Source organism: Ciconia boyciana, chromosome 2 (genome assembly GCF_034638445.1).
Source record: "Ciconia boyciana chromosome 2, ASM3463844v1, whole genome shotgun sequence".
In the NCBI taxonomy this organism is placed as follows: Eukaryota; Metazoa; Chordata; class Aves; order Ciconiiformes; family Ciconiidae; genus Ciconia; species Ciconia boyciana.
In genome coordinates, this window is record NC_132935.1 from 115,990,834 (window position 1) to 116,007,135 (window position 16,302).

General features: G+C 38.0%; 1 protein-coding gene across 6 annotated transcripts in view; it reads right to left on the reverse strand.

Annotated features, from left to right (window-relative positions):
• The window catches only part of ELMO1 (engulfment and cell motility 1), a 311,109-nt gene that overhangs the window by 163,529 nt on the left and 131,278 nt on the right, over positions 1-16,302 (reverse strand). For all 6 annotated transcript variants that reach the window (XM_072853673.1, XM_072853671.1, XM_072853672.1 and 3 more), the window contains one exon: positions 3,585-3,689. In XM_072853673.1, the coding sequence (XP_072709774.1) occupies positions 3,585-3,689 (105 nt within the window). The remainder of the gene's footprint in view (positions 1-3,584; positions 3,690-16,302) is intronic.

Genomic DNA, 16,302 nt, shown 5'->3' on the forward strand with positions numbered 1-16,302 from the left:
TATAATTATGTAGCTTGGGAAGCTGCCAATTATTTCCTGTGGAAACTTTTAAAATTTCTTGCAGAGATTCAACATTACTTCCATCAATGCATTCTATATACTATGTCACTACCTTTTTAAAAGCAAAGCCTCTGACGATAGCAATTGATTATTTAAGTGGAACATGAAAAAAATGCAGTGCATATCAGTCACTGATAGCACCAGACAATTAATAAAAAAGAGAAAGAAAAGCTAACTCAACGGGAAACTAATTCAATAGGAAACTTTTCTAAAAATCCAAACAATAGATAAGGACACCACACAATCAAAGAAAACATGTTTTTTTTTTTCTCCTCCACCAAACAACCTTTCTTCTGGAGGCTCCAGTCATATTGTATAGTAAACAAAAACCGAGATTCAAAAACAATTAACTCAAAGTCTAAATAAAGAAAAACAACACTGTGTTTCTCTTAAGGAAGACAGCAAATAAAGAAAACATATTACTGTAATTTCAGGAATAAGTGTCCAAAAGGAAAAAGGTGAATGAGAGAAATGGATTGCGGGGAAGCAGGTAAGAAAGAATCAAACAGGGAAAAAATGTTTGGTTATTTCTGTTTCCTCCTTCACCGTGTGACACCCATGTTTTCACCTTGAAATGCTTTCTGCTTTCAAGATGCAGAGTTACCCATCTGCTCCCACTGCCTTCATACCCATGTTCTTCAATACATTGCAATTGTATTTACTCTTCCTATGAGTACTTTTGTTTGGTACTGGTCTTTGAAGCCCCGCTGCCGCCCCCTCAAAAGGGCACTTCAGTTTCAGACACCTTCCCACCTAACTAATCTATTTATTACGCAAATTGTTTCTAAGCAGAATCACTTACGAGAGGCAGAACAAGGAATGAAAAGGGAAGAGATTACTTATTGCCCATCTTCTAACTTCCCCTTATCCTTCTTTTTCAGTAATACAAGAAGATACCTTACTAAGGGCCATGCAGCTGGGGCATCCTAAAAACGTGGCAGGTCAGACTGCAGTGATTCGTGCTGCCCGTTAAAATGTAGCACTGCCAATAGACTCAGTGAAACCATAATGGTTTCCCGACAGTGTCTTTGCTTAATACACCACATTCTGTCAGGAGAAACTTCATCTTTTCCAAGTTCATTTCAAACCAACTCTGGTTTCCAGTCTCAATTTTTAATTATTGCACAGCATAGACATTATCTCATTTGGGGGCTTAGGAATTAACCCATGGTACAGCAAACTGTATTGCAGATGACCAAGTTGAAAACAATCTCTCCTCCTTGGAACCAAAACATTTCCTAGTATCAACAATGAAATAAAGAGAAGAGCTCCTGTCAAACAAGTTGTTCAGTATGCAAGTATTATTTGCATAGCTAACAATTTATTGTGGAAACTTAATCTTGACCACAGAGAGAATTTTTGTTAGGATATAGGAGTAGAAATATATCTGAAAAAATAAGCAAGATCAACAGGCTGTACAAGTAGAGCAAACTGGTGTTGTGGGAGCTTTGGGAGCCAAAGGCCATGAAGAAAAGGTAATGTTAGATGTGGAATAAGGAACTCAAAATGAGACTGAAACAGGCATGTCAGGGCCCACAGGAAACTACTGTAAACCAGCTAGTAAGTCAAGGAGATTAAAAGATAGAAAGTAGGTGTCTTTTGTGATCAAAGACTAGCAATGCTGTAGGAGTTGCACAACACTGTTCATCTCAGCGGTATTCAGCATGCTGTTAACATGACAAGGTGGACCACCGTTGATAAGTGAGCTACCATACCAGCAATGCTAGTATAAGCACTAAGTAGAACTACTCAGGAAAGACGGGTAGGCTAATATACTCCCAAGGTGTGTTAACAGTTCCCAAAGCAGCTTTGGGCAAGCAATTAATCTGAGCGTGCCTCAGTATGGCATTTCTAGTGTATATGTACTCTTTCTCAGGTGGGAAATACATGAGGCACCCAGACACTCTCCTAACAGGAACCATACAAGAATAAAAACAGCAAAATAAAAAAATAAAAGCAAAAATTCTCAGTAATGCAGCAGCAAAAATACTGCATTATAGAAACAAAGCTGAGCCAGCACCGAAGTCCTTTCTAAAGACTGGCTAATTACATGCTACGCTGAACCCAATTTTTAAGACAGCATTTGCAACATGAAAAATAAGAAAAAATTGAGAGATGTCAATGGAAGCTCTATTTCAACATAATTTCTGTCCCCTTTAAATTCTTTCAGACTTCTTCATGTCTCTCATTTGGAGCACTGCCTACCCCTACTAAGAATATTCTCTGAATTCAGAATTTTCAAAAGAAGCCTATGAAGTAGCACCATCCAGATCTTACCAAATTTTAATGAGAAAAAGTAACCCATTCTCGTTTTATAAACAAAAAACCATTTCAGCATAGTTTATCCAGAAAACATACTCATTGCCCAGTATGTGAAATAACCCTTAATTTCAGGGGTTTATAGGGTTGATAAATGTTGCTGTATTGCATGCTGCCACAGTTTCTTTTAACAGCTATTGCTAGATTCAGACTGAGGCAGAAAGATCTATTTAAAGAGCAGATCTGACAATCTTGTGGTCTCCTATTATGCCCATGGATCATCCTGGCCTGGATAGCAGCACGCCCTTTACAAACCTATCAGAGCTTTGACGCTATTCTATTTTAAGCAAAAATGAGACAATAATTCATATTGAAAGTTCACTCTTCACTTTTTAGTAGAAATGATTGGTGTGTCTGCTGTCTCCTTGCTACACACAACCTTCTTTAAGCAGGTCTGCATGTGCACTTTTTCTTGGGGAGTTAAACCATCCCTACTATCTCAAGACACTGACTTTCTAGACTATCCTCTACTCCCATCTGTGCTCGCTACGTCTACGCTTGGCAAATATTGAACTTCAATAAAGGTCAGGAAAAGCTGTTCTATTCAGAGGTAGGTATTATTCAGCTGTATGCCTCTTCTTGTAAGGACACAACACATAACTTGCTTTAACTACCCTTGAAATAACAAAAGTAGGAAGTGGAGTGGGCAGGGGGCAGGAACGGGTTGTGCAAGTGAATCATGATGCTTTTTACCTATTTTTCTCCAAGCATTACCTCACCTACAGCAGTACTTTCAGTGGGAGCATCTTAACTCTCAGGATACTGCCAACTCAGTCACTTATCAAGGCATTTGCTCACCAAAGCCTTCTTTCCACAGAAAACCCTGACAGTTTTTGGTAGACTTAGAGCAGGGCAGAGAATTCTGCACAATTACTCATTTCTGAGCTTATGGACATCTATCACACATCTGAAAAAGGCACAAGCTCATCTCCCTTCTCTTTGCAGGCCTAAGCAAAAAGTAGCATTTGCAAGGAATAATACCTATAATATTTGCCTCAGCAATGACAGACCAGACAGCTACACAGCTTTCTCCCAAAGCTTTTACAGACTTACGTCATGTTTTAGTGTTACATGGTTTGCTTTCCTAGAGTTTGTCGTTAACGATATCAGGACTCTGAACCTCCTCTTCAAAGTCAACTGTAAACAGGACATAATCAGCGTGAACAGGCAACCGCATGGATCTCAAAGACGAGAAGAAGCCTTACCCGTATATAAGCATCTTGGTGATGCTTAGCGAAGTACAGCATGTTGTCAAGGGCTAGCATTCCTGGAGGGGTCTGCGTAAAATCCATTGCTGGGTTTACGTGATTCTGTAAAAAGATAACAAGATCACTCAATTAGCACCTTTACAAAAGCTATCAGCTCCCCAGTGATGTGCACCATGTTAGCATGCCGTGCCAAAAAGTCCAGCAACAAAGCTCTTTTTGCTGAGCAGAAAACTCTTAACAAGGAAATGTTCCATGCCTCAAAGACCTTTACAGCCAAATGCAAACACTATGAGGTTGGTAGGCCAGTCATTCACTTCTGTAGCTACAGAATGGAGTTTCCCAAAGGTTGAGTGCTTTAGAAGCACAGATGTCCCAGTCTTTCATGGCAGATAGACTCCTCAGTGGTACTACAGACTAAAAGTACTACTTACATGAAAATGCAGATATATATGCAAACAGCCACCAAAACACTTATTTATACAACTGCTATGGAATGATTTCAAATAAACCACGAAAAGGAGAAAAAAATAGTAGATTCAAAAGCTATATCAAGTCTATTGGATCTTGTGGACTCCTGAACACAAAGGGCGTCAGACAAAAGTGTATGAAATTAAACAGATTCACCTTGTAGAATTTAGGTAAATTTTTTGTTACATTCTGAATCTATGAACTTCAACTATGAAATTAATGAATGAACGTACCAAATATAAACAAAACTTGTGAGCTTCCACACACTCCTACAAATTTCAAAAGTTCAGTTTCACACACTACATTTGCTCAAAATATTCATTAGTCCATCTTTTGATTGGATGGAATTAAATGTACATTTGAATAAGTTTCATGTAGTTCATGGTTTAGAGATGAACATTTGCCTGGCTACGGACAGGCTCAAAAACACCACAGAAGCTGCTCAGAAAGACAAAAACCCAAGACTATCTCCATCAAAAAATGCCTATTGTCTGCTAAGCTCTTTTATCAGTATCGCCTTTGCAATGTCTCCAGCTCCACTCATCATTCTGACATAGAAAGATTTCCCTAGTTGCTTTGCGATGGTATTTCTATTCTGCAAGACCTAGCTGACAGAGACTTTAAAAGTGCATTTACTAGCAGAAAACTAACTGGCAAAGATCAGCACAGATTTCTTCTTCCATCATTCTGTTTCCGCTGGGTGCTCGGGGTCTGATCCACCCACCTCACTGACAAAAGCACAGTTTTTACTACTTTTCCTCCTGTTGATTCCACCAGGCCATAAAGTTGTAGAAATATGAGATTCCACTCTCTTGCCTGTCTTACCTTTAGATGTATGATAGGTTGGTTTTAGCCAGTCAATAATTCATAGTCACATGAAAGATTAGAAATACTGGAAAGCGAAAATTATACATTAAGATGGCTGCTGCCACTTTAAAAGCAGACAAAGATTTTGGGCTGAAGATGGCGTGCACAATTTGTTCATTTTACATCTCCAGCTTAAGGAGAACTGGTGTGCAAGCAATAGAATCATAGACTCATCATTTTACAATAGGGATTCAAGAGGATGTCTGAAATCCTAGATTTTATATGCAGTAGATATTTCAGAAGGGTAGTAGTCTAGAGCAGGAAAATAAAGGCTTACCGAGTTGTGTTTTCCAAAAACTCATTTTCTTTAACCTTTTTGGGTTTTGGCAGGGTTTTGTTTGTTTGATTGATTGATTTTTAAACTTTCATCTGAATGACGAACAGAAGTCCTTCGTGGCTATTTCCCCAACTCAACCTTCCATCTTCCATGTGTGATACATTTATCAGTCAAAACATTTAAAATCAGTACAAGACTGTTTTACACAGATCGTAAGCCCAACAGACTTCAGCTTCTGGAAGGGGAAACCTTCCCTCCCTGCCATTTTCAAGCATTCCAGAAAGTGCATTTTTTGAAAGGCTGGGTCTGGCAGATGCACAAATGCCCCCCTCCCCTCAAACTCAGCATGAACATCTTAGCAGGACCTTCTATGCATTTGAAACCACCTTCATTTCGGGCATAAAGTACAATTCCTGGGGAACACCACTTGACACAACCTCATCATGAGCACATTTCCTTGGGAAAGCTGCTGGGCAGCTGTCAACAGGGAACCGCACAACACCAGTTTTACAGTGCCTTTTGCAAGCAGAACTTCAGCATAGGGCTGCACATATTCTCTGTAGCCACCAACTACAGCACAGGCAGAGTATACTTGGATAAATACCTGGCAAGCAGAGAGTATCAATATCCAGCTACCTTTCTCCAGATATTAATATTAGCACTCATTTCACTGGTATTTACAAACAATGTTAAAATAAAAGCAAGATACTGAAATAAAAAGGCTGACCTACTGTTGCTTGAATAGTTCTTTCCTTCATCCCATTCTACATCTCAAATTATATAGAAACATCGACAAAAAACAGTGGGGACATGAGAAATCTCACCACATTTAGTAAGGATGACTTGTTTTGTCTCTTACCATCACTACTAGTTCTATGGTCAATCAGAAAAGCCATCTCTCCATCAGTTATTACTTCCTCTGAGTCAAGTCTATAAACTCAGCTATTTTCAGTTGTTTGTTTCAAAAGTTTCTGTCACTTTGGATCCCAGGATAACTAGGGCTTGATCTTCAGCTCTGTTAAGTCAAATAACTGGAGATACGCCAGCTGATAATAGCTGAGAATCCACAAGACAGTTCTGGCATGTGTGAGACAATACATTATCTTCAATTATTGTTCAAATTCAAAAGGAATGCCAGCTGCTTTGTTCCCTTCCTTCTTCCTCCCTCCCCCTAAAATCATCCTTTTCTTACCATGTTGAATGTTTGTGGTTGAAATATTAACTTACTGAGAGTGGGTTTAGAAATGAGATACAAAGCTAAATTATCTAAAATGCTGTAGAGAATAATTCAGAAGTATGCAAACACCCCCACCTACAACATAATTTATTAAATATATGGAACACAACGCTTCAGGCATATTAGCTGCATCTGTTTAGTACAAAGTCTATTGCATTTTTCTCTTTATAAAAAGCTAAGAGCAAGAAATACAAATGGAACAGATTTGTTACCTTCAATTTTTCAGATAATTTTTGATTTTTTCCATTAGACTGAATATTATCTATGCATCTTTCAGCTTCAGTGTCTGAGTGAAATTTAACAGCTTACACTCCTATACCACACATGTTAATATACCAAAAGCATCAAGAATTTGTTAGCCAGCTTAGCAGGGTACTGCGGAAATGAAAATTCATTCTTTTGGATAAGATGTAAACACCAAATCATGTCTGCCTATGCCATTAAAAAAAAAAAAGTCACATGGCATGTTTCACAAGATTACAGCTATTCTGGATAAATTCTAGTGCAGTAATTATATTCAGACAACCCAGCGTTCTCATGCAGTCCTAGCTGTGTAAAGCTTTCTTCTCTATCTCTTGCCCTGAATGGCTCCATTGCCTTCCTCTGGGCTTCCAAGGCAATCTCTAAGGGATGTATATATTTCAGCCGTAACAATGTGTCCTCACACTGAGATGCCTAATCACAGTAATGGTGTACTGTCTGTAGATAACTGCTAATGGAATAAGCACCCCTCATTCCTTATACTATTCCTAACAACAGTATCTTCCATGTGAATATGCTGAAGCACAGAAACCATTTATTTCCCTGCATTCCCAGCCTATTTAGGTACAAACCTTTTATTTCTGTCTTGACAGACATTGACAGCCTATCATAGATTTTGCATCAGTGCTATGTACAACTATGCAAATCAGTTGCCAAGTCAGCTTTCAGTTTGTCCTGAAAGCTGTTTGCAGTAGGTGCTAGACCCTGTAATAGCTGTTCTGCACAGAAGAGCAAACTTCTATTTTCCCAACGCCAAAGCAGCTCAGGTGAAACGCTATTCTGTATGCCTTCCTTCTGTAGGTTTGTATGACAAAACACTACAGAAGAGCCCAGGGAGGAATTAGGATTGTAAAAGAACTGATGATAAAAGAACTTCCGAATATCTGAAAAAGAAGAGTCCAATTTAAATGGTGTCGATCTAAAATGAACCTCTCAAAACTGGTCATATTTTTTTCTACAGGAAAAGGAACAATCTGTCTACAAAGATAGTGCAAAGGACAGTAATCACTTTCCCCCATCTTCAATTACTTGCACTTACTCATTGTCTTCTTTCTTTTAAATCTAAACCACTGTTCTGTGGGCTAGGAAGGAAAGCAATCACCTGGTTCTACAGCACCTACGCAAAAACCCTCCCTGGGTCAAATAAGGAAATTACAGTAGTACATACAGGGATGTTTGTTCATAAGAACTCAGGACCAGGAGAGATATTTGCAGTGAATTATGAATTGATAAACTTATGTTGGAAGTATCAACAAGGACACAACCTCACCATTTACCCCTTCCCTAAATAATCCTGAAGTTTTACATGCAAAATGTTCCCATCTGTTCATTTATACAAGAATTACAAATATGAAAAAATGCTACATTAAAAAAAAAAACATTTGTGAAGAGGTAGTCAGCTAAAATCCTTAATGAGGGAGTAATCTTGCCTTTTTATTTAACAGCAATATATTCAAAGAGATGATGATGCACACAACTTCCACCATCCAATTTAATGAGATATAACAGTGACTTGGAAATTTTCAACCTCTGTATATTCAATGAAAACAAGAACTAACAAACAGATCTGTTCTTCCTTTGATAACTCTTTAAATATGCAAATGTGCATTTTTTTTTCTTCCAAAGCCAATTTTTTTAAATTTCCAACAGAACTCTATGACAGAATGAAAACTTATCTGGAGGATCCCTGAATTTAAAATAAATAAATAAATACATACATACATAAATAAATACACTGTCTACCTCAAGTCAGAAGTATCCAAGCTCAGCAACTGTTATATCTTTGAAAGAATATGCAAAAAATTCTTTTAAGATAGTTTCAGTGCACATCATTTAAATCACATCCCCACTACCCCATCACATATAAAGAACTCCAGTATATTTCTACTGGATATAGTTTTCATAAACTACAGCATAAACTGTAGTTTCATAAACTACATGTATGTTTCATAAACTACAGATGTGTTACAGCACATATTTGGCCATTTCTACCTGTTTAACTTTTTTTTTCATGACAGCTTTGCAATACATATTAGTGGACTGCAAATGTTATCCTTCAATAATAAAACTGACTCCAATCTACATAATACGTTACGCAACAGCCTTTCTGGATCAAGTTTGAACTCACCAATATAACACTGACCTTCTCAACAGCAAAGAAATCATAAGCACAATCTGCACATAATTTGCCCTATAAAAAATTTAAAAATTCATAATTTGACTACCATATTCCCTTGATTCACTGAGCTACTATGTAATCTAATGTAAAGTACCACAGAGCTCTGCATAAGTCATCACCAGAAATCTGTCCCAATCATGAATGGATGCTATGATGGTCAGAATTGCAGAAATCTGAATGTTATGGTGGCATAACTAAGTCAGCTAAAATCATCAGATAAAATATAACAGGGCATGTCAAAAGACAAGCACTGCATATTTCCAGCCATGAATAAATTACACGTTGTAAAGCAGACATAAAGCTCTTGCATAATTATTTTTATTTTATACATACCTATATTACAGCTTTACAGTTACATGGAGGTAATGCTTTGGATTCCAAGATCTTAAGCCCTATGGACTGGCAATAGTTTAAAAGCCTAAAAGAATCTAAAAGGAGTGCTATAACTTAGCGTCATCACATCTTGTCCAATGTATGACAACTATGAACCACCTTTCAGATTTTATTTTAGTTAACAAGGACAGACTTTAAAGTTGGATACATGCTTAGCACTTCACAGATTGTTGACTTATTATTGAAGTAATGTTTTCTGGGCAAATGAAGTTATCAAGCAGTAACAGGTCATGTACTCTCTCAGGGATATTTAAAATGAATCAATGGGACATGGTCATTTCAATTACATTTTTTCAGCGTGGAAAATTACTACCAGATATCTCCCAGTATCCACTAAGTTCACAGAATAACTGAATAAGCAGTCAAGCATCCACTTGCAGATCTGGCTAGACTGGGTCGAGAAATTAAAAGCCATACTAGTTTATTACTACTCCACACTTGAGATTAACAGCCACATCAGCGGACCCTGCCAGACTTCCTGTTCCATGCTTTTGGGCAAAGTCCGTCCTCCTGAGATGAAACTGCCGTTGGACAAGGCGTGAGCTAATCCAGATGCCTTTCACTGCAGGGAATTAGGGACCGTTCCCAGAAGACTTTCTAGAGGCTCAACGGAAAGGGTGTGAGGCAGGTATCCCTCCAGCCAGGGCAGCTGGAAATCAGCCAAGGGCTACAGCTTTTCAGATAGCTCCAGCTCTTCTAAAATCATGATGGAAGTCTATTACCCATGTCCTGGCCAGCAAGCAATTTTTGTGTTGTTTGAACTACAGCAGTCAAGTAGTACACCGGGTTAAACTGGCATGGAGTATCCCCAACCTACAAAGAAATAGTGTTATAAATATAGGCCTTTTTACGACCTTGGAATGTGTCAGGAGATCAACTGGTTTAGTATTACCAGTGTCATTAAAGCAGTTTGCCTTTTCTACGTACATAGGATCTAAGGCACAAATTCTCATCCTGCCCAGCAGGATAATTATCAAGCTAGCAAAACGACTGTCATGTGAGAAAACAGTGTGAAAAGTGCTAGCAGGAACAGCAAGCAAAAAAAAAATTAATCCATCTAAACTTGAATATTGTAAATAAGCACACATTAAATGTTTGCAACTAGATGGAAGTCAAGACACGGCAGAATCAAAATCTACCTGAGTAATTTTATCTCCGTTTGTGAACCCTATCAGATGTGTAAATTAGTTAGACTTAGTGTTCCTAAGTCCAATTTTGGCATGAAAAACATTTTTTGTGTTCAAGTAAGCTTATGTCTGTTGAGTAAGGTACACTGTGACTTCCACTCCTTATTTAAGCATAATGGCTGGCACTGTTGGTATATTGGTGCACAAGCATTAACGGTCCTGACTGATGGTTCAAAGACTACTTATTAAGGAGACATTCAGAGCTCTTCAACAGGCATTTTATATAAAAGTTAAGGAAATGATACAAAATAGTTAACAAGTGTACCTATATATATATTTTTTAGTATATGGCCAAAACACGTGAAGAAAAAAAAAGAATCTCTAGACCTTTTTATTAAGTAAAATGAAAGGTTAAAAAACAAGTTCTGCCAAATCTTGGGCTGCTTGAATCAGAGTCTTCTAAGCACAAGACTATTTAGTACAGCATCTTTTTGATTGTTTTAGTTACACTTCAGGCAGTTTAGATAAAACTTAACCTTTTTGACATAACATTTACCTCTGTAATTAAGGTGCATTAATTAAAACACCTTTCAGTTGTGGTTTCTTTTAAAGAAACATTACTTAAATTATAAACAATCGAGTAAAATCACAGTAAAAATAATCATTAGAATTTTCCTGAGGATGGGTATCTACAGGGAACCCACATGGGAAGCAGCTTACTTAATTGCTGCAGTTGCCTTTCCCATATATCATCACTCAGAAGACTTGAGTGAAACTCCAAATGGGATCCTTCCTGCTGTAACAACTATCAGCTCCCGTAAAGGATATGATGCTTACGTACTATGGGAGGCATGGCACAACCACAGAACAAGAAGACTGGCTCTCCATTTGTGCAGTGAATTATACTTCCCTTGGAACTTCATTAATATCGACGACTGCGGTGGCTGGGGACATCCCTGCATCCCTACAAGCCGCGCTGCTTTGAGAACGGTGAGCTTTGCAAGGAACCTAAACCCAGTGCCAAGTATCACAAAGGTAAGGTGGGATAGATCTTGCTCTCCTTTTAGATATTTCTGTAGAAAGGTTTCACATTTTTCTTTTTCAAGCAAGCTAGTTAAAATGGCTGTCATGTGCAAAAGGAAAGGGCCAGGCTGTGTTTAGTTCAAATAAAGAGCAGAGAGAAGTCAGCCTTGTGTCTGAGAAAACTCCAATTCAAAATGAATCAGCCATGTGAATCTACTGGCTGCCTGGCAGCCAGATACAACACCTGTCAAAATTTAAAACCGGGGAATTGAGCTGAAATGTCATCTCTGGCTAGGCATACGGACTCACAGTCCTAGGTAAAAAGGCGTGCTGCCACTACGGAGCTCTGTGGCTCACACACTGCCACTTCTTTTATCACCTGTGACCAGGTCAAGCTTCCAGTAACCACAGAGGACAAGCTGAAAACTAATCTACGGTAAAGGAACAGTCAACATCTATGATATTTTAGCTACCTTTGGACGTAAGTCCCCACATACAAAGCAACTAACTCTACGGTCAAATCTTCCCCTTGCTTGAGTACAAGCCAGGCTTTGTAGATGTCAGAGATAGGTTTAGAAAAAAGGTTTCCTAAAACCTTTGAGTCTTTCTGCCTTAAATCAACAATAGCCTATGCCCATCCTATAGCATACCCTCATCTGCCCTCAGTAGTGAGGTAATTAAAAAAAAAAAACAAAACACCACTGGATCAGTTTATTGGGGAATTTCAGTTCACTTGACTTCCATTTTTCTTTGCCTCCCTCTACAGGAATGTGAAGCTCTTGTGACTAGAGCTGTGCTCTGTGAAATGCAGATATATTTTGCATGTCTGGGCATTGTTCTGCTTTGCCTCCAGCTTCCTCCAGACAGACATCAAAAAGAGAATGGAGCAGCACCAAAATGTAGGAAGATTTAAGAAAATTAAGGAATTTTCAAAAGAATACATACCATTGCCGCTCATGTAGGGGCTGTGTAACAAGCTGACTACATAAAACAATCCAAATATTCAGAATTCAGATACAAAGGTGTTTTTAATTTGGGGAAATAATGCAGTTATTCACAAATAAGTCACTTTTCTCCCCCTTGTCTTTTAATTCATTCACAGGCCTAAGTTAATGAAATCACATATTCAAAGAGAATGTCTGTAATTCTTTGTAACTGAAGAAAATCTAAATACTTTGTGTGCTATGCTATTTACTGTCCTTTAAATCTTACAACAGCCAAAAAACCCCATGAGGAACGAGAGGAGGGGGAACAGAGCGATATGTACATTTAAGTAACATACATCTCTGAATGCATGCATACACTGGAAAATTGCATAGGCTTAAAAAAAACCAACTATCTGCAGTAATTAACATTAAATTGAATTTACACTGTTTCACAAAACTACCATCACTTCAATATCAAGCAAGGGTTTGTGTGGAATCAGTTATCCAAGTCAAGCCTTGCGAAACAGATGAAACCTACATTACAAAGGAAAAGAGATGTCATTATGTCTGACGAGTTTGGATGAGCCTGTTTCTTCATCTTATTTTTTTGTACGCAAATTCTGAGGCATGTGCAGTACATAATATCCAGAGAATGATGTCCAAGAAGCATCTCTAAGAGAAGGGGTCAGAAAACAATCAGCAGTAAAAGAACTCTGCTGTTATGATACACTTGAAAGAAACTACTCAGCCCTACTACATCCAAATCCATGGAGCTTGCCTGCCCTCATGAGTTTATAACTGGGGGACACATAGTAAATAAGCAGCAAACAAGAAAACAATACAGTAAAATCATAGATAGTATATTCAAAAAAAAAGCCAGAAATGCAATGTTTCATTGACCCTAATTTTACATTAGCACATTCATATTTGTTAGTGAGTTTTCTTCAAAAGAGGCATACTTTTTCAAATCACAAGGAGTTTAAGATTTTTATTTTACAATTTCACAATTAAAAATATTGGAAAGATATAAAAATATAAAAATCCTTTTATCCTCCCTATGCAAAATAACATAACTTATCCTGTCATTAAGAAACTGATTTAAAGGATGATTCCTCCAACTAATATTTATAATAACAAAAAATTATCAAATAAAGTATTAAAAAAATCAAAACACAAAAAGATTGAGATTATACAGAGTCAGTTCATTCCCACAGATACACAACCACAGATATTTCATTCTGATTAGTTTTAACTTCATTCTTAAGGTGATACTGAAAGGTCAAAGAAGGTTGGTAGCCCATCAAAATGGGATTATTTTTTTTCTTTTAAATCTGCTCTCCTCTGGAAGGACTAAAGCTAAGAGGAGTTCAGCAGTATATGGTAAAAGGCTGGTTTATTCATTTTAACAATGTGCAAATTGTTAAGACACCCATAGCTCCTGACAAACAATCCTGATAAATCACATACAGCTGCATGGTAAACAAGAACAGCAGCTTTAACATATGGACTTGCTGGCCACTATAACAATGCCTCTGACCGAGGCACCTCTTTCTGTGTGATTATTGGCCCAGACCAACAGTACCAACTTTATATAAACTTAGTAGCTCCTCTAATACACAGATATCTTCCACTGCGCGTGTCATAAGGTCAGATTTTCCTGGTTACAACTGACCAATTTTTGTTAATGAAATAAAGTTTCTCAGGTTTTCTTCCAGCCATTTAAAACCTCATGCCTCCAATCCAAACAGCAGTAATTCTCTTGCATCCTTCTGTTAGCACTCAGGGTCAGCAGACAACAGTCTGCTGATGAAGAAAAAAATGTATTACCTTTGGTTGGATTTACTGATCAAATTAATGGTTTTCATCTCATTTTTTGTCATTCTTCCATATTTATTTCACACTGCAATCACACTTGGCTGAGAAGCTATGGAGTCACCTGACAGCATCTGGCCCTGCGGCCAGAGATGACCCCTCACCCTTGGGCGTTGTACCCCAAACCATCCTCACCAGCTCTGCCCCACTCACATACATGAAGGGCAACCAAGCTATCCTCTGCTTGTGCTCAGCAGGCATCTACCCACACTTCCTTGGACCGCTCAAAGTGGTTCAGGGGCTCAATGGAAGAGATTTGCGGATCAGCACTAACCCTGGGGGCTACCCTCCTCTAAGTTATACCGGAGGAGATGTCTCCCACAGCCACACATTGACTAACATCTCAGCAACTCTAGATGTCAGTGTGGAGAGCAGAGTTTCCACATGAATTCTACTAAGCTGCAAACCTCAGTGTGCAGTGCTTCATTTTACGTGCAGCGATCCTATTTCCAACACAGTCCTGTGTTTCCACAACCTAGCACCAAATACATAGCACGACATGAAATCGTGGAATGCTTTGTTTATGGCAAACAGTAACTTAAAACTACAAAACTATGCTTATGGGAAAGAATGCAGTAGGTCACACACCTATGGGTTCCTAACAGGACCAAGCACAGGATGACTATGAGAGCAAGCGTGCATGGCACCTCAATGACTTCTGTATTTCTGCTCTCAGGTTTGGAAAGAGATTGATGCTTTGCTGCTATTGCTCACATTTGCAGAACATGGCCTGAGTTGGAAATCAAACATAAGTTTTTCTGATTAAATCTTTAACTACATTTACAAAATCTCATATTTTACAGATTCGCAAAGACTGTTTAATAAAAAAGAAAAAAAAAAAACCACTAAAAAAATCCAGATTGCAAGAAAGCATCCCTGTCACGGAGCCTACAGGAGGCTGAAAAACACTCAGACACAGGAACAAACTATTACTTCAGAGGGAAAAAAAGTCTCACCAGTAAGTGCCAGACAGAAAAGAAACTCTACTTACAGTGTACTGTATTACAAACTCTAACATGCAAGCCAAATTAAGTAACTTTTTATTGCCCCCAGAGGTATCATTTAGCCTAAACATCAAACATCTGCTGGCATTCAACTGAGAAATGGGAATTTACAGCCCAGAACAGTTATTTCTACGGCTGAAATTATTCTGTACCCATGCAAGTGAGCTGCTGAACAACTTTTGTGAACAACCTACATCTGATATGATGCTAGTGCCCTCTGCTGTGCAATATTACACATTAGTTAGGAGCTTTCTGTTAAAATGAGGTTCAGCTGCAGTCCAAAAAGTATCAAGCCATATAAATACAGTAAATCAAGGATTTCTATCTTCAGGTGAATATTAAAGAAAAACAATCCCGACAGACATTCAGTACTACTGTAAAGAGAAAATCTAAGTATTCACTTAGAAAACATTCTGTGAGACTACCATGTGGAGTTGCATACTACAAAATAATCTAAAATATTAAGCTAATAAAATTAAAACATTGCTTTGTTTTTCAACAAGTGAAATTGAGACTTTTTTTTTTAAATAGGAAATAAAATAAAAAATCCCTTTTCAGACCCAATTATCACCATATAGATTCAGGAAATTTAACTGTAAAATTAACAACTGGGCTTACTGATTGTGGCTCCTCCAAATGCCAGTACAGACTAGTAAAACATTTAGTTACATCTTAGTATCATAATCAGTTCATTTATATTTCCTTCCTCTTCCATTCTCTTTTTCTTTTCTTGTACTTCACATATTTTGTTCACCTTTCTAATACAGGTTTCAGTACCTCTACTTGTGGTTGCTCTGCCAGAGATCTATCAAGTAGCAATGACCACGGAAACATTAGGGAAGGAACATGTCAAAAGCAAATGGAAACTTGAGAAAGATGTTTAAATTACAAGTAAAACTGGCTGTGCCACCTGCAGTTCAGGTTGTCTGACACGTTCCATTTTTAGACTTTCTTTTGCTTCTGATACTTTACAACTGTTTTAAGCGTCAGGACAGAATGCCCAGCATCTCCTTTAGGTTCAAAGGCCTTAGCAAGTTTTAGCAAACTATTTGATCATTTTGGGGAATGTTTAAGCACTGTA